This window comes from Genypterus blacodes, unplaced genomic scaffold (assembly GCF_046128005.1).
Source record: "Genypterus blacodes isolate CSIRO-AG114 ecotype Tasmania unplaced genomic scaffold, CSIRO-AGI_Gbla_v1 ptg000021l_1, whole genome shotgun sequence".
Taxonomy (NCBI): domain Eukaryota; kingdom Metazoa; phylum Chordata; class Actinopteri; order Ophidiiformes; family Ophidiidae; genus Genypterus; species Genypterus blacodes.
The window spans coordinates 4887034-4913717 of NW_027466834.1; the positions used below are offsets into that span (position 1 = coordinate 4887034).

At 42.4% G+C, this 26684-nt stretch overlaps 5 protein-coding genes across 5 annotated transcripts; 4 read left to right on the forward strand and 1 right to left on the reverse strand.

The window, feature by feature from the left end:
- Positions 1–1030: 1030 nt before the first annotated feature.
- LOC142992027 (uncharacterized) lies at positions 1031–2756 on the forward strand. The gene is made up of 3 exons (XM_076142288.1): positions 1031–1244; positions 1326–1428; positions 1864–2756. The coding sequence occupies exons 1-3, from the start codon at positions 1141–1143 to the stop codon at positions 2197–2199; spliced, it is 543 nt and encodes a 180-aa protein (XP_075998403.1). The 5' UTR covers positions 1031–1140; the 3' UTR covers positions 2200–2756.
- Positions 2757–3654: 898 nt separating this feature from the next.
- On the forward strand, positions 3655–6458 carry LOC142992184 (uncharacterized). The gene is made up of 2 exons (XM_076142520.1): positions 3655–3786; positions 4652–6458. Exon 2 carries the CDS (start codon positions 4659–4661, stop codon positions 5577–5579), a length of 921 nt encoding a protein of 306 aa, XP_075998635.1. The 5' UTR covers positions 3655–3786; positions 4652–4658; the 3' UTR covers positions 5580–6458.
- Positions 6459–8102: 1644 nt separating this feature from the next.
- Positions 8103–14628, reverse strand: terb1 (telomere repeat binding bouquet formation protein 1). The gene is made up of 21 exons (XM_076142011.1): positions 14595–14628; positions 14361–14471; positions 14067–14198; positions 13643–13774; positions 13436–13496; positions 13128–13246; positions 12881–13009; positions 12612–12764; positions 12389–12520; positions 12145–12270; positions 11884–12026; positions 11697–11801; positions 10946–11403; positions 10792–10847; positions 10612–10692; positions 10139–10360; positions 9854–9937; positions 9484–9549; positions 9350–9391; positions 8685–8753; positions 8103–8270 (listed from the first exon to the last, which is right to left on the reverse strand). The coding sequence occupies exons 1-21, from the start codon at positions 14626–14628 to the stop codon at positions 8242–8244; spliced, it is 2484 nt and encodes an 827-aa protein (XP_075998126.1). The 3' UTR covers positions 8103–8241.
- Positions 14629–16093: 1465 nt separating this feature from the next.
- pdp2 (putative pyruvate dehydrogenase phosphatase isoenzyme 2) lies at positions 16094–20740 on the forward strand. The gene is made up of 9 exons (XM_076142443.1): positions 16094–16175; positions 16608–16703; positions 16783–16974; positions 18162–18281; positions 18392–18678; positions 19087–19192; positions 19269–19505; positions 19603–19896; positions 19986–20740. Exons 2-9 carry the CDS (start codon positions 16638–16640, stop codon positions 20259–20261), a joined length of 1578 nt encoding a protein of 525 aa, XP_075998558.1. The 5' UTR covers positions 16094–16175; positions 16608–16637; the 3' UTR covers positions 20262–20740.
- Positions 20741–21253: 513 nt separating this feature from the next.
- LOC142992209 (B-cadherin) lies at positions 21254–26649 on the forward strand. Its single transcript, XM_076142562.1, has 15 exons — positions 21254–21565; positions 21933–22031; positions 22115–22249; positions 22373–22528; positions 22620–22761; positions 22863–23035; positions 23525–23653; positions 23774–23959; positions 24050–24294; positions 24479–24621; positions 24718–24942; positions 25040–25264; positions 25354–25481; positions 25589–25732; positions 25911–26649. The coding sequence occupies exons 1-15, from the start codon at positions 21515–21517 to the stop codon at positions 26157–26159; spliced, it is 2430 nt and encodes an 809-aa protein (XP_075998677.1). The 5' UTR covers positions 21254–21514; the 3' UTR covers positions 26160–26649.
- The last annotated feature ends 35 nt before the right edge of the window (positions 26650–26684 follow it).

The following is a 26684-nucleotide window of genomic DNA, read 5'->3' on the forward strand; positions in this document are numbered from 1 at the left end:
TTAAAGCCAAAACACATTCAATAATAATGAGACGGCTTACAGCTATTATTCTGTGACAAGATCCTATACAATGAGAGAAAAAAACACTTAAAAGGTCAACCATATTTACTTCTATTCCTAAAGGAAATGTTGATTTGCGCTATAATATCTTAATAGGCGGAGGCAGTAGTCGAGTGGGTAGAGCTTCCGCTTAAGAACCGGTTGCCGGTTCGAGTCCCTGCCGAGGTGCCCCTGAGCAAGGCACCGAACCCTCAATTGCTCCCCCCTCTGCGAAGGGTGGTAATATAATGTAATGTAAGTCGCTTTGGATAAAAGCGTCTGCCAAATGATCGTAATGTAATGTAATGTAATGTAATATGTGCTGAAGAAAGAAATAATAAAGCAAAAACAACACAATGATAATGTAATGCTTACACAGAATGGTAATCCCGATCGCAAATCAATTGGCCTATACAGTGAGTGTTGGTGTCCAACCCAGCTGAGACAAGCCTTTAACACATACACACATACACACAAAATGAACTGAATAAGAACTGTGACATATGTGTCATGACACTGGAAAAAAACAAACTGAGCTCAGACTGAAAAACACTTCAACTTTACTTAAGCTTCAATTTACTGGAATAATTCAATACAAAATGCAAGCAGGATTTACAATGATTTGGCTTAATGTGAATGTGCAGTTGTTGTAGGCCCACAAAGATCACATTTACTTCAAAATCTCACTGAGGACAGATACCTGGTCCTGCCTACACCTAGTTTCATCTGTGTGAATGTATATACTACACTAATTATTACTCTGGCATTATAAAGGGTAAAGTTAAGTTTTAGAATTCAAAATTCCAATTTCAGGAGTTGTGACTTGAGTTGAACAGACTTGAGACTTTATTTGTGACTTGTAGAGCAACGTTCATCTCTATTTCATTAAACTCTTTGTTGTTGTCGTTTTTGCTTTTGTCCGCTAAGTGGCGCTGCAGGCTTAACAGACCCTTTTGTCACGTGAATTCACGAAAACACAGAGTCCCCTTCTGTTACCGTTTCCGCCCGCTTAGCCGTGGACAGTAAAATATATCAGATTTGTTGTACACATAAAAATGTTTTGTTGTTTAATTAAAGAACTCATACGAACATAAAACTAACATGGCGGAAAGACAGCGCACTCTGCCGTCCTGGATGGAGAAAAAGGCGGAGGGGAAAAAAGAGAAGAAGTCAGTGACGAGCAGTAGAAAGCGCAGAGCTGAGAGGTATTTGCCCTTAAACACACCGCTGCTAATGCTTCGGTCGAAGTGATTTATACCTAATCGATATGTGTCGATATTTACCAGGTCTGCGTTCTACTGCATGAACGAGAGGGAGCTGGTACAAGCGGCTGTTTCATTCCTCACCAACGGCGCTTATCAGGATGCGGCGCTCCTTACTGACCAGAAGGTGGTGCTGTTCAGTCGTTGAATTGTCCTTTTCTTATCAAACCAATTTGAAAAAACTCAGTTATTAATATTCTGACGTCACAGTTTAGATATAAAGCCTTCACACAAAACATATACATACAACGAAATACAGGAGAAGAAATTGGATGGAACAGTGAGTTAATGAAGAGATTTGTCAATTAATTAAAATAAAAATATAGCTTGTACATCATTCTGAATTATGATGTTGTAATTATAGACGTATATTTATCCATAGATAGTTTTTCCCTTTTAGATATTCCTTTTTGATAAGCATTTCTGTCCTGAAAACCCCTTTGATGCACTATCAAGTCCAAAACTTAATTGGGCCACTCAGTTTGTATTCTTTGTAGTCTCTAGATCATATTTCAAAGCATATTTTCTTATGTTTTTGTTTCCCATGATTGTCCTATCACAGGCTGAACACAAAGCAGTAGAGACGGACTTCAATATAGAGGACGAACCTGACAAATCACATACTGAGCCTGAGATTTTGGAGGAGTCGTCCTTTGACGCTGACGCCCAGGATTTGACATATGTTTCTGAAACAGACTTGGACATTACTGAGGTGGAAACATTACCATATACCAGTGAGCCAGACCAACAAGCTGAGGGTCAGAGGTCAGGACCATGTCAAGATCACAGCAGAATGTTGAACCCTGTTCTGGAGGCTGAGCAAAGCAAGGAGCCCTCACAGATGCCAGCAGAGGAGGATGATGCCTTTCGTCTTGTACGGGAAATATTTTTCTCCTGATGATGAATGCATTGACTGATATTGAAATATTTCCACTAAGCTTAAAGTGTTTGCTTCGGTGAGAAATCTCATTTTTAATAGCAATGCCAATCATTTTAAAAATGATTGTTATTCTTGTGCTCAAGGACACATCAGGCAGCAGTTGAGAATGATCATTGATGTTCTGTAAAGCAAAGAAATGGAGATTTGAATTTGTAATATAACTCTTGATCAGCGGACAGAGAGAGTGACATCAGTGATCCAAGAATTGTGTGTGTGTGTGTGTGTGTGTGTGTGTGTGTGTGTGTGTGTGTGTGTTCCTGCACCCACAGTCTTTTTAAATCTGGTTTAGTTTTGGTCTGATGACTTTATTTAATATCTTATGGCTCTACAAAGTCAGAAGATTAATCAGAAATCGAAACTTCAGTAGATGAGAAATGTATTAATTTCCATTTGTGTTGTGAGGCAAATGCACAGAAACTGACTAAACCTTCTCAGGGCACTAACACAGATTTTAGAGGAATTCATTGAAATAGAAAACACCAGAAGTATAACTAGTTTTAAATTGTTAAAATGTTGTACTTGTAGCAGACAGAACACATTTTCATTTCAGTTCATAGTGCTATTCTAAATAACTGGTTTTGTTAAGCATTCACCACCCTACTGCTTATCCTACTCTCCAACCTACAAAAACAAAAGACACTGAAGCTGAATTAGCGCACAAGGCTGGCTGATGTCACAAACTGGTCCGTCTAGATTTCAAATGCGCTGATTTACAGAACAAAGGAAGCAAAGTGAAATGCTGTTTGTAATAAGACATGCCACCAAGAGAACTCGTTTATGTTTACAGCATAGACTTGATCTCTTGACAAAATCATTAATTACTGACTGAGATCCATTTATTTTCAATCAGACGTTACCATCCTGACACACAGACGAAGCGCCACATGGTCACACCTGCATAGGGAAGAGCGGAGACACCTAAAGCGAACAGTGCCTGGTCCAGTGAACCACAACCCTCCTCTGACAACACGGCCAATAGAGCAAAGGCCACAAGCACCAGCCGGGCATACAGAGCTATGGCCACCATCTCCATGAGGATGTTAATTTGTACCTCAGATTCTTCTTCTGTGGTCGTACTCATCGCAACATAGTCAGCCACGTTGAGCTATTGTACACCAGGCAAGTTAACGTGTGGGTGAGGATAAAGTGAAGAGAAGTAGGGAGCCGACACATCCTCCCTGCAGGTCTCCATCCACAGCTGAAGCTTAAGTTGATGAAAGTAAACAAGACAAATCACTACCCTGAGTGAGGCAGACATGTTACAGCAAACACACTCACTGACACACACACGACTGAGCTCAGCACAGTCTGCATAGCTGTTGGTAAGCGTAGTGTGTGTAGGTGGGGGTCTATTTACTATTTCCCCACGCCGTGCACGAGTTGTGCCTTGTGCGCGCGCACCGTGAACGCGCTCTCCTCAGCGACGTGCCCGCAGGAGCGCGTGCCCTCGCTTTCAGTCAGAGCTGCAGACCTCTTCTTCAAGTCAAGAGTGCAACTTTTACCGTAACTTCGTCTGTTTTCACTACACGGCGACACACTTGCAAGGTTGGTTTACTTTGTTATCTTTTCCTATTGTGTGTTTGAAAGGTTTCGTTCGTTTTTCTGTCGTTCTTTTGAAAACACATTTTAAAACAGTTTGTTACAAGGGAGGCGGGGTCGTTTTACTGACTGTTCTTCTTTTCGTGATTACGTTTGACAACTAATTAATGGAAGTAAGAGTGCAATAATAGTGTTTGTTGTGCCAATTGACGGTTATTTACTCATTACTTCATGGTAGAGCGAGAAATGTTCGTTTTCACGGAGTCACGTTTCCAATTAGGCGCAGCTGGCATAGCGTGTGATTTGTTTCACACAGTAATTGCTAAATAAATCCAGGGAACCTCATTTATTTTCAATGTAAGAACTACTGACAGATTTGAACTGGCGATCGCGTCGGTGCATGTCCGCAAACGGTTTCTAATGGGGAACTTGACTCATAATCGCATGTTGTAAGTCGTAGTGTGAAGGAAAGAGTATAAAGTGGTGTTTAAGTGGTGAGGACGCCCTTTAATTATTCTAATGATCTCTGATAGTGTAGGTTGTATATATGTAATCTCCTGAGGATATATGGAGAACACGTGACCAGAGCCAGGGAACAGCCAGAGAACATAATGTACCGAAGCTCTGCAAGTTTCCTTCTTTTTTGTTCGCTCAGTGTGCACATTCTTCAAACCCTTGTACACTCCATACTACACGGACGCGAAATCACACACTGATTTAGGAACACAATCAACAATATAATCATTTGAATAATGGACTCGCTCTGTTTATCAAATCTGTTGAATTCCGTTCCCTTTGTTTGCTGTCAGGTGTCTTCTTTGCATGTTATGCTTATGTTAACATTTTATCTCATCTTGAACTTTTCCTTAAGGTTCATCATGGGAAACAGGTTAGTCAGGAAGAGAGAGCCTTCAGCTGAAACTGCTGCTCCAGAGCAGAAGGCTGCAGAAGCTCCAGCAAGCACGCAGCCAGCTGAAGCCTCAGAGGTTCGACAGCAGGTGGCGGTTGGGGAGCAAGTGGCAGCAGTGCTGGAGATACCGGCTGAAGCAGTGGTAACGGAGGTGAAGGCGGATGCTGCTGCCGTGACAGAAGAACCCCTAGCTCCGGTCGAACCAGAGCCCCTTGTCTCAGTGAGCGAACCGGAGCCCCTTGTCTCAGTGAGTGAACCCGAGCCCCTTGTTTCAGTGAGTGCACCCGAGCCCCCAGCATCTGAACCTGTTGCCGAGCCCGAACCCGTTGTTGAAGTTGAACCAACCCCAGAGGCTGTTCCTGAACCAGAGTCAATCCCAGAACCAGAGTCAATCCCAGAACCAGAGTCAATCCCAGAACCAGAGCCAATCCCAGAACCAGAGGAGGTCGTGGAGGCGGTCTCAGAGCCAGTACTGCCAGTCCCAGCTGAGGAGTCTCTTCCTGAGCCGGTTCTTTTCTCCGCCCCTTTGGTCGACCTGGGTGTCGCAGACGAAACGCCTGAGCCCAACGACATTCCTCCCATGGCAGCCGACCTCCCTGCACCAATTGATACAGAACCATTAGACGTCCCAGAAAGTGAAGAATGCCAAGACAGTGTTGAGGCTGCTGCGGTTTCTACGCTTGTCCCTGAAAGTTTGGTGGAGATGGAGGCAAATGATGCGGGCGATTTGGAGCAGCTTATTGATGTCAATGAGGAGAATGTTAGTGGACTACTACAGCACTTAGAGCTGACAGGAAATGACCATGTGGCCGACCTGATTTGCGGTGATGTCAAGACGTCCGACGACTCTCCCATCATAGACATGAGTCTGTCCACCGAGCTCATGTGAATTCAGGAAAGAGGTCAATACAAGCGATGACATGGAAACTTCTTTACCCTTTACGTAAATTCTGAAATAATCACAGACTCACTCTCTCTCTCTCTCTCTCTCTCTCTCTCTCTCTCTCTCTCTCTCTCTCTCTCTCTCTCTCTCTCTCTCTCTCTCTCTCTCTCTCTCTCTCTCTCTCTCTCTCTCTCTCTCTCTCTCTCTCTCTCTCTCTCTCTCTCTCTCTCTTTAAGTGGCCAAGTAAAGGCAGAAATCTTTTTGTAACTCCCAAGTATTTCTTCAATGGTGTCAGTTGAAGTCTCAGCCAATTTAGGATTTCACACAGCCACAATATAAAGGTGTGTAGGGGGTAAAGGGATTTCAGGCACAGGGGTTATGAGTTAGTGAATTGCAGGACAACAGAGATCTTCCTCTGTGCAAATTCACCCGAAGCATACTAACAAATTTCTTGAAGGGAAAAATGTACCATCTTTATATTGTAACACTATACACAAAAGGGAAAGTGAATACAAATGACAAGGGAAATATAACAGTTCCTTGAGATTAAAGCAGTCGAAGTTATTGCATAATGTCTTCTGGAACTTGAGAGGTGAACAGAGGGAGTTTTGGCGGAAGTCATGGACAGGACAGGCAACGAACGAGACATATGCATACCACTGTACAGCGGGACACAAGCGTCCAATCAAATGCCATAAAGATGCCTGCATTGTGTGTTCTAACCGGTGTTGTCAATCATTTATTTTTTAAGATAATAGTGTCTAGACTTTTTCCAATATTCCTGTAACAGGTCACCTCACTGTATTTTGATTTGTGGAAAGCAGCAGAGGTTTATATTTCAACAAGTAGCTTGCTTGTGAAAATAAATACATTATTTCACACGTGTGTTTATGGGTATGGACCCTGATTATTTTATTTAAACAGGAGGAAATGTTTTAAACTTGTGTTGAAAGGATCTCTGGAAGCTACATGAAGATGCACTGAAGCAGATCCAGATTTATGGGAGCTCATATTAACACTGCAATAACCTTAAATCCCAAACGCCTGCTCATCCCATCAATTTGAATATGGCGTGATTTGTTGATGTAAAGAAGTTGAACGTATGGATTTGTTAAGTCAACATGCAGTAAAGCAGTCCAGTCCTGGGAGTTTCCTCTTTCCTCTTTGTATAAGCACAATGTCAACCCAGCCCCTCTTGTAGATGTACAGGATACAGTGCACACATGGAAATCAGATTCAAGCCAACACAGTAAATCATGTAAAGAGAGAGAGAGAGAGACAGTGCCTTCTCACAGTCTCATGGGAGAGGAGAGGAGAAGAGGGAGGGGAGAAAGGAGAAGGGGAGAGACGAGGCCACATTCTTTCCAGAGGAAGGAGGTTTTTTGGGGGGCCTGGGTCAAAATTCTCCAGAGTGACTGCGTTCCAGCGCATGAGAAATCTGCTTCTCACATGCCTCTCACACCACACTCCCCCAAACCAATGCATTGCTATCCCAACCTCTCACTGGATTGGTATGAGACCAGCTCTGCGTGCTTAAAAAGGAAGGTAATGGAAAGCAATGTAATGAAGATGCACGACTCGCGAACCCCTGATTCAACTGCCTTTTCTAAACAATTTATCTACACCGGTCAATCACTGTGGTGAAATCAAAGTCGACACTTCTCTCTTTTTCATTTCCCCCTCTCTGGGTGTAAGCAACAGTACGCTCGGGCAGATTTAAGGAAGTATTACTTGACTTTTCACTGTGTGGGATAGTGGGGAAATTGGACACAGCGAAACAGGATGTTGATGCAGTAAATAAATACATATTCTGTTGTAATCCTATGAAACATTTTCTTCTCCTTCAGCCCCACCTAAATGTATTCCCTCAGCCCCAGGGCATGACAAATGGGTAAATCCCATATATTCGGGAATATGCTGATCACTCTTTAGACTATGATCTCAGTCAGACATGGATACAATAAACAGTAGACTGAGCTTGTTCTTGAAACGCAGAGAACAGATAAGAGCCGTAAATCTTGCTCGTCGAGATTGCTGCCAAAACAGAACAAAAAGCAGTCAACTCGAGTCCATTCCTCTCCTAGCTAATATCCGGTTTCTCTACAAACAGTATGGTACAAGATAAATAAGAGCTTCTTAGTATTCGCCTCCTTAAACTATGTTGTCATGCAAGGGAGACAAAAAGCCGCTCCCTGGCACGTTTAAAGGCTGAACCACTCCTCTGGGGGATCGTGAGCAAGCCAGACAGATGAGCCAGAACAATACCGTTTCTATTTTTCATGCATTCTTTTGGTCATGTCATGTTGGATCTATTATATAGCCAGTTTGCTTTGTCCAGAACAAGATTTCCTGACATTTTAACACTTATTTCCCCAAAACATTTGTGCTCTATGTGTTTTTCATTCCCACATTTTGTGCCATCACAATAAAATAATAAACAATGTAATCAGTCTAAAGACAATGAAAAAAAATATAAGAAAAAAAACAAAAAAACAGATGTTTTAATTCAGAACAAAACAACACTGACGACAAAGTGAACAAAAACTACAGTGAAGTCTGCTTTGGATTGTCAAACAATCAATAATGTGTTTCAAACAGTACAGAGTGAAGGCCTTTTAGATCATTCAAAGCTGTGTGTTTACAGTATCAACAGAGCTCATGGCCAGGATTACAGATGACCCACATCCTCTGCTTTACCTTTATGAGTGGGGAAAAGCAGAAATCAAGAAAAAATATGAAATAGCTTATTTGTATTGAGTTAATTCTTTCAGGAGCTACCTGCCTGTCATTTAACGCTCTGGTATGTCTCAAATACACCATGCACAATAGATTTCTAATTCCTTGATCTCAAATCCATTTTATCGACATATTGTTACCAATGCCAAGAAGCAAATGTATTGTAAAAATAGATTTATGGACTTTGGTCAAATATGGGCACACATTCCAGTCTTGACTTAGGTCTCGCATAAAATTGCCAATTCTCAATTCCCACCTATGCTTACTTTCTAATTTATATCTCCTATTTTTATGACAGTACACAAATACCTTTCACAAATAAATATCAACAAACGAAGTAGAAAGACAATTTTTATCATTTGTTGAAAGGCTTACAAGGGAGCAATCTGCTTGTCTTCAGCTGATCACCTGCGGCACAGCCTCCATTTTTATCTCTTCTTCTCCCTGCAATTTTGAAAGACAGTAAAGCGAGTTTGTGATATTGTATCAAGAGTTACACTTCATAATGCTGCCATGGAAATATTGATCAAGTGAGGAATAAAGGTGGGAGTAAATACTTGAGGAGAGTAAAAAAAAGGGGCTCAACAGTTATGCTGCACAGAGGAAGGATGAAAACGGTGAAACACGAAAAACAGATCGAGCAATGGAATGGGAAACAAATGTAACAATGTAAAACAGATGGAACTGTAACACAAACTCAGATGAGTGTGAGAAGAGCTGAGGTAGCTGCACCGTGCTGAGAATTACAGTGATACAGCAAATGTCAACATGAAAGCACAAAAGCACGTGGAGACAGTTACCATAACTGATAAAAGTTGAAAAACAGGAGGGGAGAATGGAGGTCAAGGGCGAAAGACAAATGAACACAATATTTGGGACTTTGAGTGTGAAAACCCTGGCTGCAGCTCAACATTCCGTTTGCTCTATGGTTAGTTGCACAGCTCCCACCAAGTCCCTCAATCATTTACACACACCAAACACGCACACGCGCGCACGCACACACACACACACACACACACGCAGACACACAGAGCTCATACATTCAGAGTGACATGGGTTCTTCCGAGGGGTCAAGCTGACACCTGAGAGGGGAGAAACAGAATCACAACTGTTGAATTCGCCAAAGTGACAATGAACAATAAATGACATGTTGACCTACATACAGTACACATACCCATCCAGTTATCAAATGCTATTCTTTCCATTGTCTCTCCTTTATTAAGTGGAGTCGCACTGATGCCTGATATAGGCAGAAACAAGACATAATGTATTATCAGTCCAAGGCAAGTTACACATTTACAGAATACACGTACTGTAAGAAGTACTGCAACATTGGAAAAACACATTTTTGAACAGACACACAGCTTTCTTTACCAGGTACTATGTCTTGCTTTCATGTTGGTCACACCAGGTAAGCTTGGGCTTGGTTTTGTTTAATGTCGTACTGTAGTGCATATTTGTTTGTTGTTGATGGGTTTGAGCTAAATAGGCTGCTTCTCTACATCCGCAGGCTGAAAGGATGTATCAAACGTCTTGATGCCTACCATTGTGACCTTTCCACTGGTGCTTGTCTGGTTGGCAGCTCTTGGCTCGCCCAGCTTGTTGAGATATGGGAGTCAGGCTCACGTCTGTTATAGTGAGGGAGACAAACAAAGTAAATAGTTACGATCAATAGCTTAAGACAAAACCGTATATATCTTAGTGTGACAGCAACGCAACTATGAACACGGCACTTCTTCCGTTCTTGACTATAGTTAAAAATTATCACAGGTGCTGTCAAGACAGAGCTCAACTATAGGGCTTTATTGTTCAAGGGCGAAGCCCCATACCTGCCCAGTGGTTGCTGCTTCTCTGCGGCTTTGTTGCTGAAACATTTGCAGTGTCTGGATCAATGTCTCGACGCTCTCCCCTGAGTGGGGAGTCCCTGAAACGAGCCCTGAACCGTTCTGTGGCCTCCTGGAGAATCCTATGCATGTCACAGCTGTGGTGGCAGGAATTTTGAAGCGATGCAAATGTCCAACTGGTTACCTCCTCAAATGTCAAGAGACAGCCTGGCAGACAGAGATTACACACAGCAACATCCAGTATCTGTACATTAAGCTGCACTGGCTCCTGAAAGTTAAGTTAAGTTAACCATATTGCTCAGCACAACGCTTTGTGTACTGCTAATTCCAAAATATCCAGCCTGATTCACTTATCAAAAACAAAATACAACAAAAACCCTCCAATCTTCTGAGACCAAATATTCAGTATACTCATTTTTCATCCTAAGACTTGAAGTGTTAGTTCCACATTCTCCTACCTGAGCACCTGTTATGAATACGGGTGTGTTTGGACATGGAAGGGGTCATCTGGGTGATCACACTGTCACACAAGTCAGAATCTAAGAGAGACAGAGAGAGAGAAGATGACATCAGGCGATATCAAATGACTGAAAACAATACAGCAGTGTGTGTTAAAAAGAGGAAGCCATGTTTCTTACCCTTACTCTCCTTTGCTACATTGTCTGTCGCTGGTTTTGGGTGCTTGAACATTTGACTAAACAGGGAAAAAGTGTGAATTGTCACTCAAGGAAAGCTACCATTTCGGTTGAGCTTTTCTGTTCAATAACCACAGGATATAGAGCTCTTACTTACTGAGGAAACCTGTCTGCTGTATGCCTCTCTCTGACTCCCTCTAGTGACGCTACATGGGAGGACTTCAGGGCTCCAGTTCCCTTGCAGACTGTACACTGAACTTTCCCTGCGATGGATGCAGACACAATCTCCTGCTCAGGAGCCTGAGGAGGCTCTGTCTGAGAGCTCTGAGCTTCAGCCTTCTCCCTCTGACAGCTCACATTGAAGCGTGCATTCTTAACCTCATTGAAGCTTTCATTCTTGATCATGTTTCCTCCGACACTTTGAAGTTTAATGCAGCCATCGCCCTCTACTTCTACATCCTCAGGAGAGAGGATATTCCCACAGGCAGACATATTGTTTGTAATGTTATCCTCCTGCGGCGAATGTTTGCTCTCCGTCCTCTCATGAGCTCTGCTGGCAGCTTCACATATCTGGGTCTCATCACTGGCTTTGAATAGCCGCCTTTTTACTTGACTCTAATAAACAACACACGTGTTGAAAAGTGTCAGCAATTGTTTTTCATGACTTAGTGAATATTGTAGTTGATCCTATTTACCAAAAGATACACTGCTACACAGCCTGACCGATAAAATGGCAACTCATCACAGATCTATATTGTATCAATGTATGTTCTCTCACTACATTGATCCCTTATAAACCCACCCATGCACCCTCTCTGCTCTGAAGAGCTTAAATTCATCTATACAAACTGAGAAACTGAGAATGAATGCCCTCTACCCCACTCAACTTGTCCCTTTGTTCCCCTGACATGCACTGACACCTTAGACTGCAGTAAAGCTGGGGCCAGAGCTGAATGGCCAAGCTCTTCTGCTAAAGCTTGTCGACACGTCTTCTCCCACTCATCCTCAGCTTCCTGAAAATAAACATAAGAGCGCATGAGTCACTGTGCTCCATGTTGATTGGACTGTGGCCATCTGTGTGCATGCATGTCTAACCTGTGCCTGCCTCTTCTCTAGCAGCTCGATCCTGTGCAGCATCTCTCTGGCTGAGCTCCTGTGGCTTTCCATGTTTGTAAGGGGCTCCATAGTTCCGATCTCCCTCTGAGTTACTGTCTGACCTGGCACTCCCAGAACCGTGGCTTCAAATACAAATACAAAGCAACATTGAGACAATTTTACAAGATGTTGTAAAAGACTGCAAATATCTGCTCTAAGACCTTCAAACTGATGTTATTGTTTAATCAACAGTTGACTTACTGGCTTGTTTGCAGGTCTGCAGTATGAATGTAGCAGCCTTCCTAACTTCGTCACTTGTATCCTCAGTGAGCAGAGTTATGATGAGAGGCAGACCGCCGCACTGCACCAGCTGGGACTGGTGTTCCTCTGAATTGACAGGTGTGAAAAGAAAGGAGCTCAATGCAAGGGCGGCATTAAGACTAATAGGTGCTATGGAAAAAGAGCACCTGAAAAAGCGTAAAGTGTAAACTGGAAACAGTCTTACCTGAGGCCACAGTGCAGTGGCCCAGGGTGAGTAAAACAGAGAGCCTGTCGTCAGGATCCAGGTTTGGGCTAGTCAGCAGGCAGACGAGCTGGGGAACTACAGCATACTGAACCAAGCAGGAAGCCAGAGCAGCTTGAGAGAGAATATTAGAAGATTAGTACAGGCCGATGTGAAAACTGAATTGTGTGGGCGTGCGTGTGCATGTGTGTGTGTGTGTACTTACAGTTATCGGTAATGCAAGCTGACAGGGTTTTGGCTATGGTGACAGAAAGCTGGCAAGACAACAGGCTTTTCTCTGCTGCAGAAGCCAGATGAACCAGTGCAAGTGTGAGATTTTCAAAAACCCCTGAGGCAAAAAAACTCTCCTGAACACAAGCTGCAAAAACAAAGAAACGGTGAGCATTCAATAATCCGGCTTTTGGTGTCATGTTAAAAGACAAGACAAGAAGGACAAGTTAGACAAAAGCTCACACTTTCACCTTTTACACTTACAGTTGTTGGCAACTGTGATTGCTATGAAGGAGCAAATGGGCTGAAACATCTCTGGAGAGGGCAGAACAATACGCTGAAGCCAGGATTTTATGATAGGAAAGACTGCCACACAGATACGCTGACCCTCCTCTGGAAGACAAGAAAAGTCAGAGACATCAGAGCAAATTCGATGGCAGCGATGAGTAGCTTATGCAACTGTAGGATGTGCTAAGACCAAATTGCATCTACAGTACATAAGCAACTTTACCATTCTGAGGGTTGTTGACACATCCACAGATAGCACTAGAAACAGATGCCCAAAGTTGGTAAATTTGAGTAGCATTAGCTGCTATCCGGGTTCCCTCTGAGGAGAGGGGGAAAGTGGTCCTGCGAGGAGAAATGTAATAAAACTTTGTCAGAACCTTTTCCAGAGGCCAGTGTTTTCCACCTCAAAGCCAATTTAACATTTTCCACTCATTATCTTTGTTTTTATGGTGACATTTAATACCTCCTCAGGCTTGACATGACTCAAGTCTGCCCACACATAATTACACTAATGCACAGGCAGACATTTACCTGAAGAGGACAAGTAGAATGTCCAGGCAGCCAGAACTTTGGGCTAAGGTCTGTCCTAATTCTGCAACAACCCAAAGAAACGCAGTAGCTTCAACAGTCTGCTTAATAAAACCTACTATCGGAAATAACTCTTTGCATTTTACAACACAATGTACATATTTGGAACAGCTTTAACTCATTATGTCAGCTGAGGAGCCTTGATCTTACTGTTGTTGGCTACAAGCACAGACACCAAATACACAGACACTCTCTTATGTGTCAGGGGCACATCTTCTTTTGTCAACCAGCCAGCCAGATCTGAGTATATCTCCTTTCTGCACAGAGAATTCTTGCAGTACACTACCAGAAGGAATGACAACATATTGTGAATATGTAAAGCAACCATCTACCTTAAAATGAGTGAAAATGTACAACACAAATCAAATGACCTCATGTTAAGATAGATCATTATAATTTTTCACTTTCTAGATGTTTATATGATAATTTATCAGCAATATAGGTACTACAACCTCATTCTGAAAGACAGAAATACCTTAGAAATAAAGGACATCTACCAAATTTGAGTCACGGCACTGTTACTTAGTTCTATAATTAATTGCAGAATGACACACACAGACACACACACACTGACCATTGGCCTCAGCTAGAGCGCACACAGTAAAGAGTGCCGTCTCCTTAACATCTGAATGAACAATACTGGACTTGGAGAGGTTGTATATAAACAACACACCACCCATTTCTCTCAGCAGGTCCACATTGTCCTCTGAAATAATAAAAATCAGTAGAAAGGCTAAATAGACTTTTAAAATTAAAGAATATAAACATGTCAAGGTGTTAAAATGTATCAAATGAATTTCTAATTGACTGCGTAACATGAGGAGATGGTTCTATCATTGATAGTTTAATATTATAGCCTTGGTCTAACCTCTGTTTTCACAGATGGAGTGGATGGTCAGGAGCGCTTGTTTCTGGTGATCAGGGTATTTCATCTGGAATTTCAGGCACTCCAGCAGCAAACTGAGGTCTGTCTTTGTAGCTACAAGAGAATAAAATCATTGGGGGAGTAATTACAGTGACCATACGGGCCACGTGATGCTTGCTCTCATCAAAAACCGACAAAGAAAATGGACATGTAGTGTTAGCAATTAAAGTCACTTACTATTGCGGCAGTTGCTGCTCACAGACTTGTCCATTCTCCCTCTCTAAATGGCTCTGTGGTCAAATGTACATAATTTAAAGCTTAAAGTCGAACATAAACTGTATCATTACAAAAAATAACGTTTCAAACCCCACTATAAACATAAAGCGAATTTGAGTTGTCTTTAATAGAAACCCATGACAAATTTCCAAACCTAGCAAGCCGGCTATTTAGCAACATTTAAATACTTATCTGGGTTTGTCAAATTTCGACCAAGACCACTTGCTCATATGAAAAGGGCATTTTAAAACTTACCAGGAACTAGAATTAAATTATGGTGAAGTTTTAAAGACACAATTTGACAAAAAAAATACTTTGTTTCCACCACAGGAGTATTATTGCAGTGTAGAAGAAGCGTGAAGATAATGTTGCATTCGAGTGCACATCCGAAATCTGTATATACGAATTTCTTGACTTAAATTGAATTGCACGTAAATCCATTTTGTAAACCATTTTCTGGAATAAGCCGAGTTTTAGCCAATTATCTGTGTAAAGTTTGAAGTAATATACCTTATTTTATAATTGAATATAACAATAAATAAACAATAAAAACAAACTGGGCTGAAGCAGTAACATTCTGGAAGTTGTTTGACATTGACACACATTGACACTTAGAACTGGTTAAAACTGGTTTACCACCTAAGTAAGACATCTATTCTTAATTTATTATTTTCTTTTTATGTGTGCTTTACAGATAAATTGATATAAGATCATTACCTCTGTTAAATGGACCACGTGTTTATGTGTTTGTGTGTTGGTTGTGCCAGCCAACATTTCAACCAACAACCTTGGACAATTGGACCATTGCGAGAGCGCAAATGGAGCCTGTGAGAAAGACGCGTGACAAACACAAGGCAGCCATTCATATAAAATAATGATGAATCTGTTTCTTATCTGTGGTCAAAATCCACGAAAACAGTTAAGAACATTATAGTTAATACAGCAGTACTAAGGTGACTGCTGCCCCCTACTGACGGCAATCTGGAATGAATTGTCTGAGTATAGCTCTATGTTATTTAAATCTTTATCTTACTTTATAAATGTCAATATTAAATCATTGCATTTTTCTACGTTACAATTTTTCATTTGCAATTTTTTTTTAACAGGAGGTTGTAAGTTACATAAACGTTTTTATACACTTGTTTGTCTTGTGTCTGTGTTATTTCGCCGAAATTCATACATACATTCATAGGGAAGTTTTCAGTCATCGGAAATTTCTCCCACTAAATTATGGATTATCTTAAACAACAATGCAAAATCAAAAAGCCTAATGCTGTTTTGCATTCGAATGAAAACACGAATAGTTTCGTATTTTCTGACTGACGTAGCTTTAAATTAAAATGGAATAAAAATAAATAGATATTTTTTAAGAAAATAAAAAAATTGTTAAGAACCAAACAGGGCTTCGCTTCTCTCAGTAAAGTCACATCTCCATTTTGGGAAATGAAACTACAACTCTACGTCTGGCTGTGACGTCAGCGCGTTCTGGAGGTCGCCGTTATGCGTCGTGGTGTAGCTGATTTTACACCGAGTGCTACACCGGTAATTTTACTACGTTTATATGTGTATGAATACATAAATGTGTATATGTGTGTGTGCGTTTAGGTGTGTAACATGCCCGCTAACAGCCTATGTACTGGCAGTTATCCAGGATGTAAGTGTTCGTGTTGTAGTTCGATGTCTGCTCTTGACCTATTAATTGTTGGCGAAACTACCCACTATAGCTAAGTTAGGGACGTTTGCTATGATTCGTATTTTGTCACGAAATTAATCTTACGTTGGTATTTCTTATTCAATTCTAATTAAACGTAAATATCATAACTAGCTTAATGAAGCTATTGTTATGTTAACGTTAACTTTTGACTCGGTTAAAGTACATTTAGCTAGCCAAGTCCAGAGTCGCGTTGACGTATTCATCGATCGGCTCCTCCCCCCCCCCCCCCCCCCTTATTTCTCTTAAACTACACATTGTAGTGATCGGATTGCACAACAGCCCACCGGCAGATGATGTCTGGACGTGTGTGTGCCAGCATCCTATACAGAGCTGCAAGCCGCACACTGACCTGCCAGGTTCGCTTCTTTCCTACTTCACCTCTAGCTGGTATTTTCATCTGACTGTTTCTGATCATATCCATTTGTGTTTAAGCAGCATGGCGACGTTGTAACAAACCCCCTCTCTCAGTTACGACCGACCCAGAATTGTCACTTCTCATCCCGGGCTCGCTCCAGTTCAGACCAGTGGCCTCCTCATCATGTTCGGAGGCACTTCTCCACCTACGAGGATCTGGACTTCCATCTCAACCAGGTCCAGATCAATGGCATTTTAAGATGTAGCGAGCAGGTAATGGATGCCCTAATGTCCCTGTTTGACACCAATCTATTGAAATAAAAATGTTAGATTAAAACACAGGATGAGATTGCTTTACACTAGATATTTAAATGTAGTTGCACTGATTCACTTCCATTTGCAATCAAAACATAAATGAGGTCAGGCACTGTTCTTAGGCAATAACATCTAGATTGCAGTTTAGTCTAGTTCAGGGGTCAGCAACCTACTACCAAAGCGTCTTATAATATTTACAATAAGACTTGTAAGTCTGCTCGCTAAGACTTGTAAGTCTTATTGTAAGCCTTATTGTAGCCTTATGCTTATCAACATTACTAATGCTTGTAAACCAGCATTCAGTAATGTTTTACCACATGTCACTCTCTATTTGTTTTTATTGAAGCAAACATTTTACATGACAGTACGCATACAGTTATAGGACATTTTGGAGATCATTTTGTATACAGAATAGGGGGGAAAGCAGATAGAGAGAAAGACAGAGGGTTGTATTATTATTTTTATTTATTATTATTATTTATTATAGCATGGCACAGTAGTGTGGAAGCAGAGTCCAGGATGGCATCAGTGATGTTGATGCGATGATCTCACAGGTTAGAGTTGAGGGGGAGGGAACGGGAAGTTTTGGAAATTGCTGGAGGCCAAGTTTCTGATTTGGAAGTACTTAAATAATTGGCTGGTATGATTTGCCACATGTGAAGACTCTGCAGAGGGCTATACATGATTATTTGGAATTTAACTCTGCTTTTCCCTTACAATAACACCATGTTCACATGTATGAAATGATAGAACTACAGCGAAGAAAAAGTTACAAATTATTTTAGTTACTGTTGTTGGGGGATATTATTACCAACAAAACTGAATAATTGTGACATGTAGAAGTTCTGTTCCATTTGGCCCATTAGAGTTGATATACCTGTGCTGCTGCTCAGTATTATTCACATCCTCATCCTCACAGGTAACTGAGTGTACTGGAGCTGAACTGATGTTCTTGATTTGCCGCCTGGGGACACATGTGTGACACATTTTTACAATTGGAGAATATACAACAACACCTAGCACAACAATACTGCATGAAAATGAAAATGTTGGAGTGTGTATCACCTTTTCAAATATAACAGCTGTGGTCAGGCCGGCTGCAGGCCAGTGGATGCCACTAAGCATTTATTGTGTGTTCATTTCAGGCAGTGACCGTGCCTGAGTTTGATGGCAGAGGACTCAATGCAGTAAGAAAGTTTGAGAGCAACCAGCTTGCTGCTAACACCCCAAATGAAGACCGCCGCAGTGCAGCAACATGCTTGCAGGTAGGCATCTTCTAACCTCTCAATTGTTCTCTCTCTCTTGCTCTTTCTCTCTCTCTATCTCTCTTTCCAGTGAAATGTAATGTGATGTGTGTGATGTGTCACTTCTCCAGACCAAAGGCATGCTCTTTGGAGTGTTTGATGGCCACGGTGGCTGGGCGTGCGCTCAGGCGGTCAGTGAGCGGCTGCTGTACTACACAGCGGTTGCGATGATGCCAAAGCCGATCCTGGAGGAGCTTGAGAGTTGCTTTGAGCATGGCAGACCTGTCCCTCCCTTACTGCAGTGGCATAAACACCATTTGGACTTTAACTACCGCGAATCAGCCTCACTCTACATCGACCACCTCAGGGTCTTCTGGCAGGAACTAGTGGAGTGTGAAGAACACGGTGAAGGCATGAGGTGTGTTCACTGCTGGGTGTGTTTCTGCCACCTTTTGCAAGAATCATTTTGTGGTGTGTTTGCTTAATCTTTGTGTCATTGATGTGTAATCATTTAATCTGCCATTGGAGGGGTTTCGAGGAACAGCCCTATCCTTAGAAGTTATGAGTTATAATGGCATGAATATGTTATTTAGATGAGTCCTAGCCAGAGTTTGTTTGTGTGTGTGTTTATGTGAGTTTTCTTCAGGTGACATATGTGGTGGCCATAAGTGATATGTCAGTCTGTGTCACACTGGTGTCTGACTCTGTAAGGAAAATTAATGTTTTTTAATCTAAACATTTTAATGGCACTTAACCCTGCATACAGTATGATCCCTACATACAAACAACTTGACTTTCTTATCCCATCAATCTTCTTCTCCTTTAGTCCTTCAGAAGCTCTGGATTGTGCTTTTAGGCGGCTCGACAGTGACATCTCTCTGGAGGCTCAAGCTCCTCTGTCCAATGACCTGATGAAAAACACAGCCATACAGGTAATAAAGCAAACCGCCAGCAGCAGCGTGTGTTTGATCGCCCATTGTTGATACACATCCATCATTACCTGCCCAGGTTGCGTTTGCTGGTTCCACTGCCTGCGTAGCCCACGTTGGAATGGAGGGGATCCACGTGGCGAACGCTGGTGACTGCCGAGCGGTGTTGGGGGTGCTGGAAGAGGACGGCTCGTGGAGTGCGTTGCCCCTCTCCTGGGATCATAACTCTCAGAACCAAGCCGAGCTGGAGCGAATTAGGGCCCTGCACCCCCCCTCAGAGAGGGACACAGTAGTCACAGACGACAGACTACTGGGGGTGAGAGTCCTTTATGTGTAACAAGGTTATTATTTCTGGATTTGGGAAACATGCCCTACCTGATGTAACGCTGTTTTTTTTCCTGTCCTGGCGTCAGGTTCTGATGCCCCTGCGATCATTTGGTGACGTGAGATTCAAATGGAACCAGGAGTTGCAGCAGAGTGTTTTAGCCGGTTTGGAGTCGGGGATGGACCAGGACAGCTTGTATCACTACATCCCACCTAACTACCTAACTCCCCCCTATCTGAGTGTGGCCCCCGAGCTAACCTATCACAAGCTGAGACCTCAGGACCGCTTTCTGATTCTGGGCTCCGACGGCCTGTGGGATGAACTAGGGAACGAAGAGGCTGTACGGCTTGTAGGAGAGCACCTGAGTGGGATTCACCTACAGGTTAGTGTGTGTATAATGGGAAGGCCATATTCCCGTTGTTTGGCAGCGCGGGAGTTTGACAGAGCTTTAAATCCTATTGTTCCATACAGGCTCCAGTGTCGCCGTCGGAGAGGCAGCTGAAATTGGGTCAGATGCACGAGCTGCTGCAGAAACGCAGAGCCCGGGCCTCCCCCGCCCTAGATACCAACAGTGCCACTCACCTCATCAGACACGCTCTAGGCACAGGGGAGTACGGAGATCTGTGCCAGGAGAGGCTGGCCTCCATGCTCGCGCTGCCAGAGGACCTGGCTCGCATGTACAGGGACGATATCACAGCCACTGTGGTCTATCTGAACTCGGGCTATGCCAGATCTCACCAACACTGATGGGGATAGTTTTGGTCTAGACAGTTTTTTGGACGGATAAAGTTCTGTTACATGATGTCATCTAAAGAAACATTCTCACAGGAGCGTTTTCAGCCATGTTTTTTTGTACAGTTCTTTTGACTTAACATAGGTCATGATTCAAAGTTACATCATTTATCATGCAACAACATCATGTAGAAGAAGACTCACTGTAAACTTGTTACTTGACTTGTTACACATCAAAAATGGAATTGCTGCCGGTAAATACTTGACTTCACAATAATTCACAAGTTCTCTTCTTGCCATATTTTCATTTTTCTGTTTCCCATTGAGGTTTTTACTTTAGACAATCAATCTCTTACATTTACTGTTTGTTTACATGGCCTCTGAATGTGCCTATGTGAAAGCTGTGAAATGTCCCTTTAGTATGGTTTAAATGTTCCTCATTCTTTGTGAAAAAGGTAACTCCAAGTTGACTTCATATTAAACAGTTGAGAAAGTGTTTTTGTTTGCCTGTGTATTGTGAGACAAACACGGAACTGCATCACATTCAGGTGGAATGAATGAACAGCTTTGTAGAAACAACTAGAAAGGACTACCTTACAGTTTATAACGTTAATCCTCTGACGTCATGTGAGAGAGAAAACAAACTAACATTAACGTATTAGTCGCCCAGTGTCAAAAGGAGGCAATGTGATCCTCCAGTGTTGTGTAAACACGTGCATGGCTTCCTCTGTGGACAAGATCAGCTTTAACAGTCGGGTTTATCCTGCACAGCTAACAAAACGCACCTAGATAACGTATATTTTAAGTAAGTAAGTAATAGATTTCTACAGTTACACTTCATAGATTATTTTTTTAGACACTTATCACCTGACACGTGATATCGCAATTTTTTTTGTATGCTTCACCTGCATAAACACACACCTGCATGTCTTGACAGTGGCTGAGGTCACCTCCAGCCTCTTTGTTTTCCCCCAAGCTTTGTGCTGATAAAATCAAACGCCTCTCTACTTACCCAGCATCATTTGGAACAATATAGAGGAAGTAAGCACAACTCCTACACAGGCAGCACATCCTCACCTACAGCACACAAGGACTATTGAAAGAAATAATCTTTTGAGGAGAAAACTACACGTTAAGGAGAGAGCTGATGAATTGCAAACTTGGAGATCTGGCTCGGGAAAGCTGCAGAAGATCCAGTTGAGAGGTTCGGTGACAGAAGAAGACATCTGCTGTTTAGAAGACGCTGCCTTGTAACACTGAGAGAGCTAATGGGGAACAGCAGGACTTTACTGCTTCCACTTTTGCTGTGCCAAGTCCAGGTGAGTGTTCAATGGTCAGAAATGGTTCAAAATCAGATTCATTGTTCCATGTCAGAAAACTGATAAATTGTGAGAAGCTGCTCATTCCATCTGCAGAAACTTCACCGAAATAATTGCATCATTATTATCCTCACAGTTATTGAGAAAAACCTGACTTGATTTCGTAATTTCTGTCAATTCTTGCTCTTAAATTGAAATCCTCTCCGTCTCTCTGTCTGTAACAGTCCATTAAATGGACAACATGCCTAAAACAGTGTTGTTTTAGGCATGTTGCCTCTGCGTCAAGTGTCAACCTCACTGTTGTGATCTGGATTCTAATAATAATCCTAATAAGAATGAGAATGGATGATTGGATGTTGTGTTTTAGTGCTTGGCTGGCCTGGTTGTGTTGTACTGCTGGGACAACAGAGCTGACTGCTCTAACACTGGAATCCCAAGAAGAAGAACTGCAGAGGAAAATATAGAGGTCATTTAATATATAATTAAAACTACATTTGTTATGTTGCAGTAAAACACATGTTGTGAAATGGTGAATAATGATTTCAACAGAGCCAGTCTGAGGCCCTGAAACTCTCAGTGCCACACATGTCCAGCAGTTTGAGTCGGATAAAGAGGGACTGGGTTATTCCACCTATCGATTTTCCAGAAAATGACAGGGGCCCATTCCCAAAGGTCATGGTGCAGGTAACTGAGCTTTCTGTAAGGTCAAGGATTGTGTTAACAATAAAGTCTGTGATTATGCTTTAAATTCCTCTGTACTTAAATGTTATTTGATGGAAATCATATTTATTGTATTACTATGCTTAGATTAGGTCGAGTGATGACAACAGGGTGGCAATAACATACAAAATCACTGGACCAGGGGCTGATCAGCCCCCCGAGGGCCTTTTTATGGTGGATAAGCGATCTGGGCTGATGTATGTTACCCAGCCGCTGGACAGGGAGAAGGAAGACAAATACAGTGTAAGATAAGACAAAGCACAATCTCGTTTTTTAGAGTTAATGCCACAACATACACACGTATAACATGCATTATGGGTGCTGTGTCTTCCAGCTGTGGGCGCATGCAATGAATCAGGACGTCCAAGCTGAGGAGCCCATGGAGCTCATTATTAATGTCATCGACCAGAATGATAACCCTCCAGAATTCACTCACAACCCCGTCCATGGTAGAGTGAGTGAAAGCTCGGCTGTTGGTGAGATGAAGATATCAGCTGGATTCTATATACAATTCTACTTCCTCAAACGTGACTGTGGTTAATTAATTTTCGTTCTTTTTTTTTGCTTCTACTCTAAGATCACTCCTTCATGAGAGTAACAGCGGTGGATAAAGATGACCACAAGACATACAATGCTGCAATTAGGTACAAGATACTGGCTCAGGTGCCCAATGAGCCTAAAGCGGACATGTTTGCCATAAACCCACTGAGTGGAATTATCAGTGTGGTGGCAGGCGGCCTGGACAGAGAGGTGAAGTAATCAATCAATTATGTTGTAAAAACTTTGCTCTTCCTGATTATCAGGACAACTACATCCACTTAATTAGTAAACTATTAACATCAGTATTTAACTGTATCACTGCATATGCATACTAATACCTTCATCACAATGTGTTATTTTTATACAGTACAAGCATAAGAAAAGCTTAAGAAAGCTCAGATAAACAGGAGATTGGCCAGTACATAAGACACAATATAATACATAATGCTGTATATAAGGTGATTAAGAAAACAGACTAATACAATTTAATATGTGTATAAATTCAATGGACCAATTTGAACCAACGGACCGATTTTAAAAAGATCAAATCGTGGATTACCAACATTGAAAATATGAATTTCCACCCATATTTCCACGATAGTTTAGTATGAACGAGGTCATCTAGTGGCAAGGATAGTGCACGACAAGTTTGAGTAGCAGAAAATGAAGAGATTAACCCTCCTGACTCCTCCATCATAGACTCACCCAGAGTACAAGCTGACTATTAAGGCCGCTGATATGGAGGGGCAGGGATTAGCAGCCACCTGCACTGCTGTCATCACCGTTACTGACAGCAACGATAATGCTCCACAATTCACTACTACATATGTGAGTGTGTCCAAATATTGCATAATAATCATGTGTTACTATTTTTTTTATTGAAGCAAACATTTGACATGACAGTGTGTATACAGTTTTGACGAGCGTCTTTACCTCGCTCTCTGGCAGATATCTGCATCAGTGCCCGAGAATGAAGCGGGAATTGAGGTGGTGAGGCTAAAGGTCAGCGACCAGGACGAGGTTGGATCTCCAAACGCCAATACCAAATATTCCATTATCAAAGGCAACGAGGGGGGCAACTTTAACATCACTACAGGCCCCAGCAACATGGAGGGAATCCTCACCACAGCCAAGGTCAGGATTCACCTGTCTCCCATCCTGACAAATAAATACAACTTCATGATCCCTCCTCATCCTTGTCCTCCTCTTCCTTTCCCTCCAAAGAAGCTGGATTTTGAGAGCGCGGCTGCCTTCACTTTGCTCGTGGTGGTGGAGAATGAGGCACCGTTTTCCCGGCCGCTGTCCACGTCGACGGCCACCATCACCGTAAATGTCGAGGACAGAAATGAGCCTCCCGTTTTCAGCCCTGCAGATATCCGTGTGAGCATGTCAGAGGACGTGGCAGAGGGGACGTCTGTCGCCCGCTTGAGAGCCGATGACCCGGACACTAACAGCAAACAGCGTGTCAGGTGAGGCCTATATGCGCTCATATATGCATACTGTGCTTTTGTGCCTGTGTGTATAGAATTATTCTATTCATAATATCAAATGATTGCCAATAACACAAGGCTCACTAACATGCTAATACTAGTACATTTTCTTCGACATGTGCTGCCCACGTTTTAGTTGTAATCATGCTGTCTCGCTTTCCAGATATCAAATACGTGATGACACTGCCAAGTGGCTGAGCATTGATGAAGAGACAGGATTGGTCACAGTTAAAAGCAGCATGGACAGGGAGTCCGTGTTTGTAAAACACAACAAATACACAGTCCTAGTTTTGGCTATTGACAATGGTAAAGTTAATGTTTAAGTTTTAAATCTATATCTGGCAATCCCATTCGTCCATTTATTGACATTTTGGATTCTCCATTAACCCTTCATGCTTTCAGATACAGTTCCAGCTACAGGCACAGGGACACTGGAAGTGATTTTACTGGATGTGAATGATAATGCCCCCCTGATCAAGCAGAGGAAAGCCAGTGTGTGCAACAGCAACCCATTTCCAGCCCAGTTGGATATAGTGGACCTGGATGGTGCTGATCACCGTGGACCATTTACTGTGGAGCTTCAAGGAGAGCACCAGATCAACTGGACCGTCAGCACCAACTCCACTAGTAGAAGAGCTCTTAACAAAGAATGACATCACCCTCCTGTCACTGTTAAATACACCATGACATTACATCCGTTCCATCTCTCTTTGCACACTTGCAGGCAGCACAGCAGCTCTCGCCCCTAAAAGGGAGCTTCCACCTGGGGATTATAATGTGCTGATGCGGATCTACGACGTTGAAATGCTCCACCAGGACAGCACACTGGACATAGAGGTTTGCCAGTGTCAAGGGGTCGTCTCCACCTGCTTCATCCCACATCCTGCCCCTCGTACACATACTCCCTCTCTGGCAACTGGAGTCCTGGGAGGCATATTTGTTGTCCTGTGTATGTATGCGTGCTGATCCCTCACTTGTCTTGCCTTTGATGTTTGGTTCTCTGTCTTGGATCACTGTGTTGTGTTCTGCTGGCTGCAGTGCTCGTCCTGCTGCTGCTGCTGTTCTTGAGGAGGTGGAGGAAACCTGTGAAGATTCCGCTTCTTGAAGATGAAATCAGAGACAACATCTTTTACTACGACGAAGAGGGAGGGGGCGAAGATGACCGGGTAGGAACAGGAGGGTGGAAGTAGTAGTAGTAACAATTACATTGCCTAACCCCCTTGAAAACAACATCTGAGATATCAATGTTGTTGAATGTGTGTTTGTGTCTCAGGAGTACGATCTGAGCCAGCTGCACAGAGGGCTGGATAATCGTCCGGAGGTTTTCTGCACTGATGTGTTTCCTAATGTCCAAAGCGTTCCTCGCTACCGTCTACACCTCCAGGCCAATGAGGACATTAGCAACTTTATTGAGGATGTGAGTTACATTTCATTATATACTTCATATTAGACCTAAAACATTTTATGTGGGTTTATTTGTGTTTATCCGTAGCCATCATCAGTATGTTTCATGTTTGGGGTGCTACACTCTGTAACATTCCCATATGCCATATTTACTGCTAAGTGTAATTTAAATGGCTTCTTTTTGTTTCTAGAACCTGCATGCAGCAGACAGTGACCCAGCTGCTCCTCCCTATGACTCCCTCTTGGTATTTGACTATGAAGGTGTTGGGTCACACGCGAGTTCTCTCAGTTCTTTGAATTCGTCAAACTCTGGTGAAGAGCAGGACTACGACAATCTGGTGAACTGGGGGCCACAATTCAGGAGGTTGGCTGACCTGTACGCAGCAGGGACAGAGGACGATGACACAGACACACTGCCAGGAAAAATAGAATGGGTCTGACTGGGTCCTGAGGGTCCTGAGGGTCCTGCCTGTTTTCTGCTGTCATTTGTGGCTGTTTCCGTCTTTGGTATTGTCTCTGTTCCTCAAGGCTCAATATTAGGTACCATTCTATTTTCAAATGCTAAGCTTCCTTGTGGCTTTATCATCCATAATCCACAATTTCTCTTTCTGTGTTGATACTGATACTGTACACATACATTGGAGCGTCCCTGACTGTGTAAGACTGTAAGTTTCTCCATGACACAGAATTCTGGTTGTGACAAACATTCCTGCTGTTCAATGGAAGTAAATCATGAATACAGACTTCATTATTGTATTTTGTCAACGTGATTTTATGATTAGTCTCTCTTTAAGGCTTCTATTTCTCATATTATGTTTTTCTACATTTTCAATTAGTTTTGTATTTTCCTCATAATTTAATTTAAATCAGTGTGTTTGTTCAGTTGTGTGTTAAAACAGTGATTTGCGAATAAAGATAATTTTCATTTGTACATTTTTTTGCAGCCTATATTATGATTAACCTTG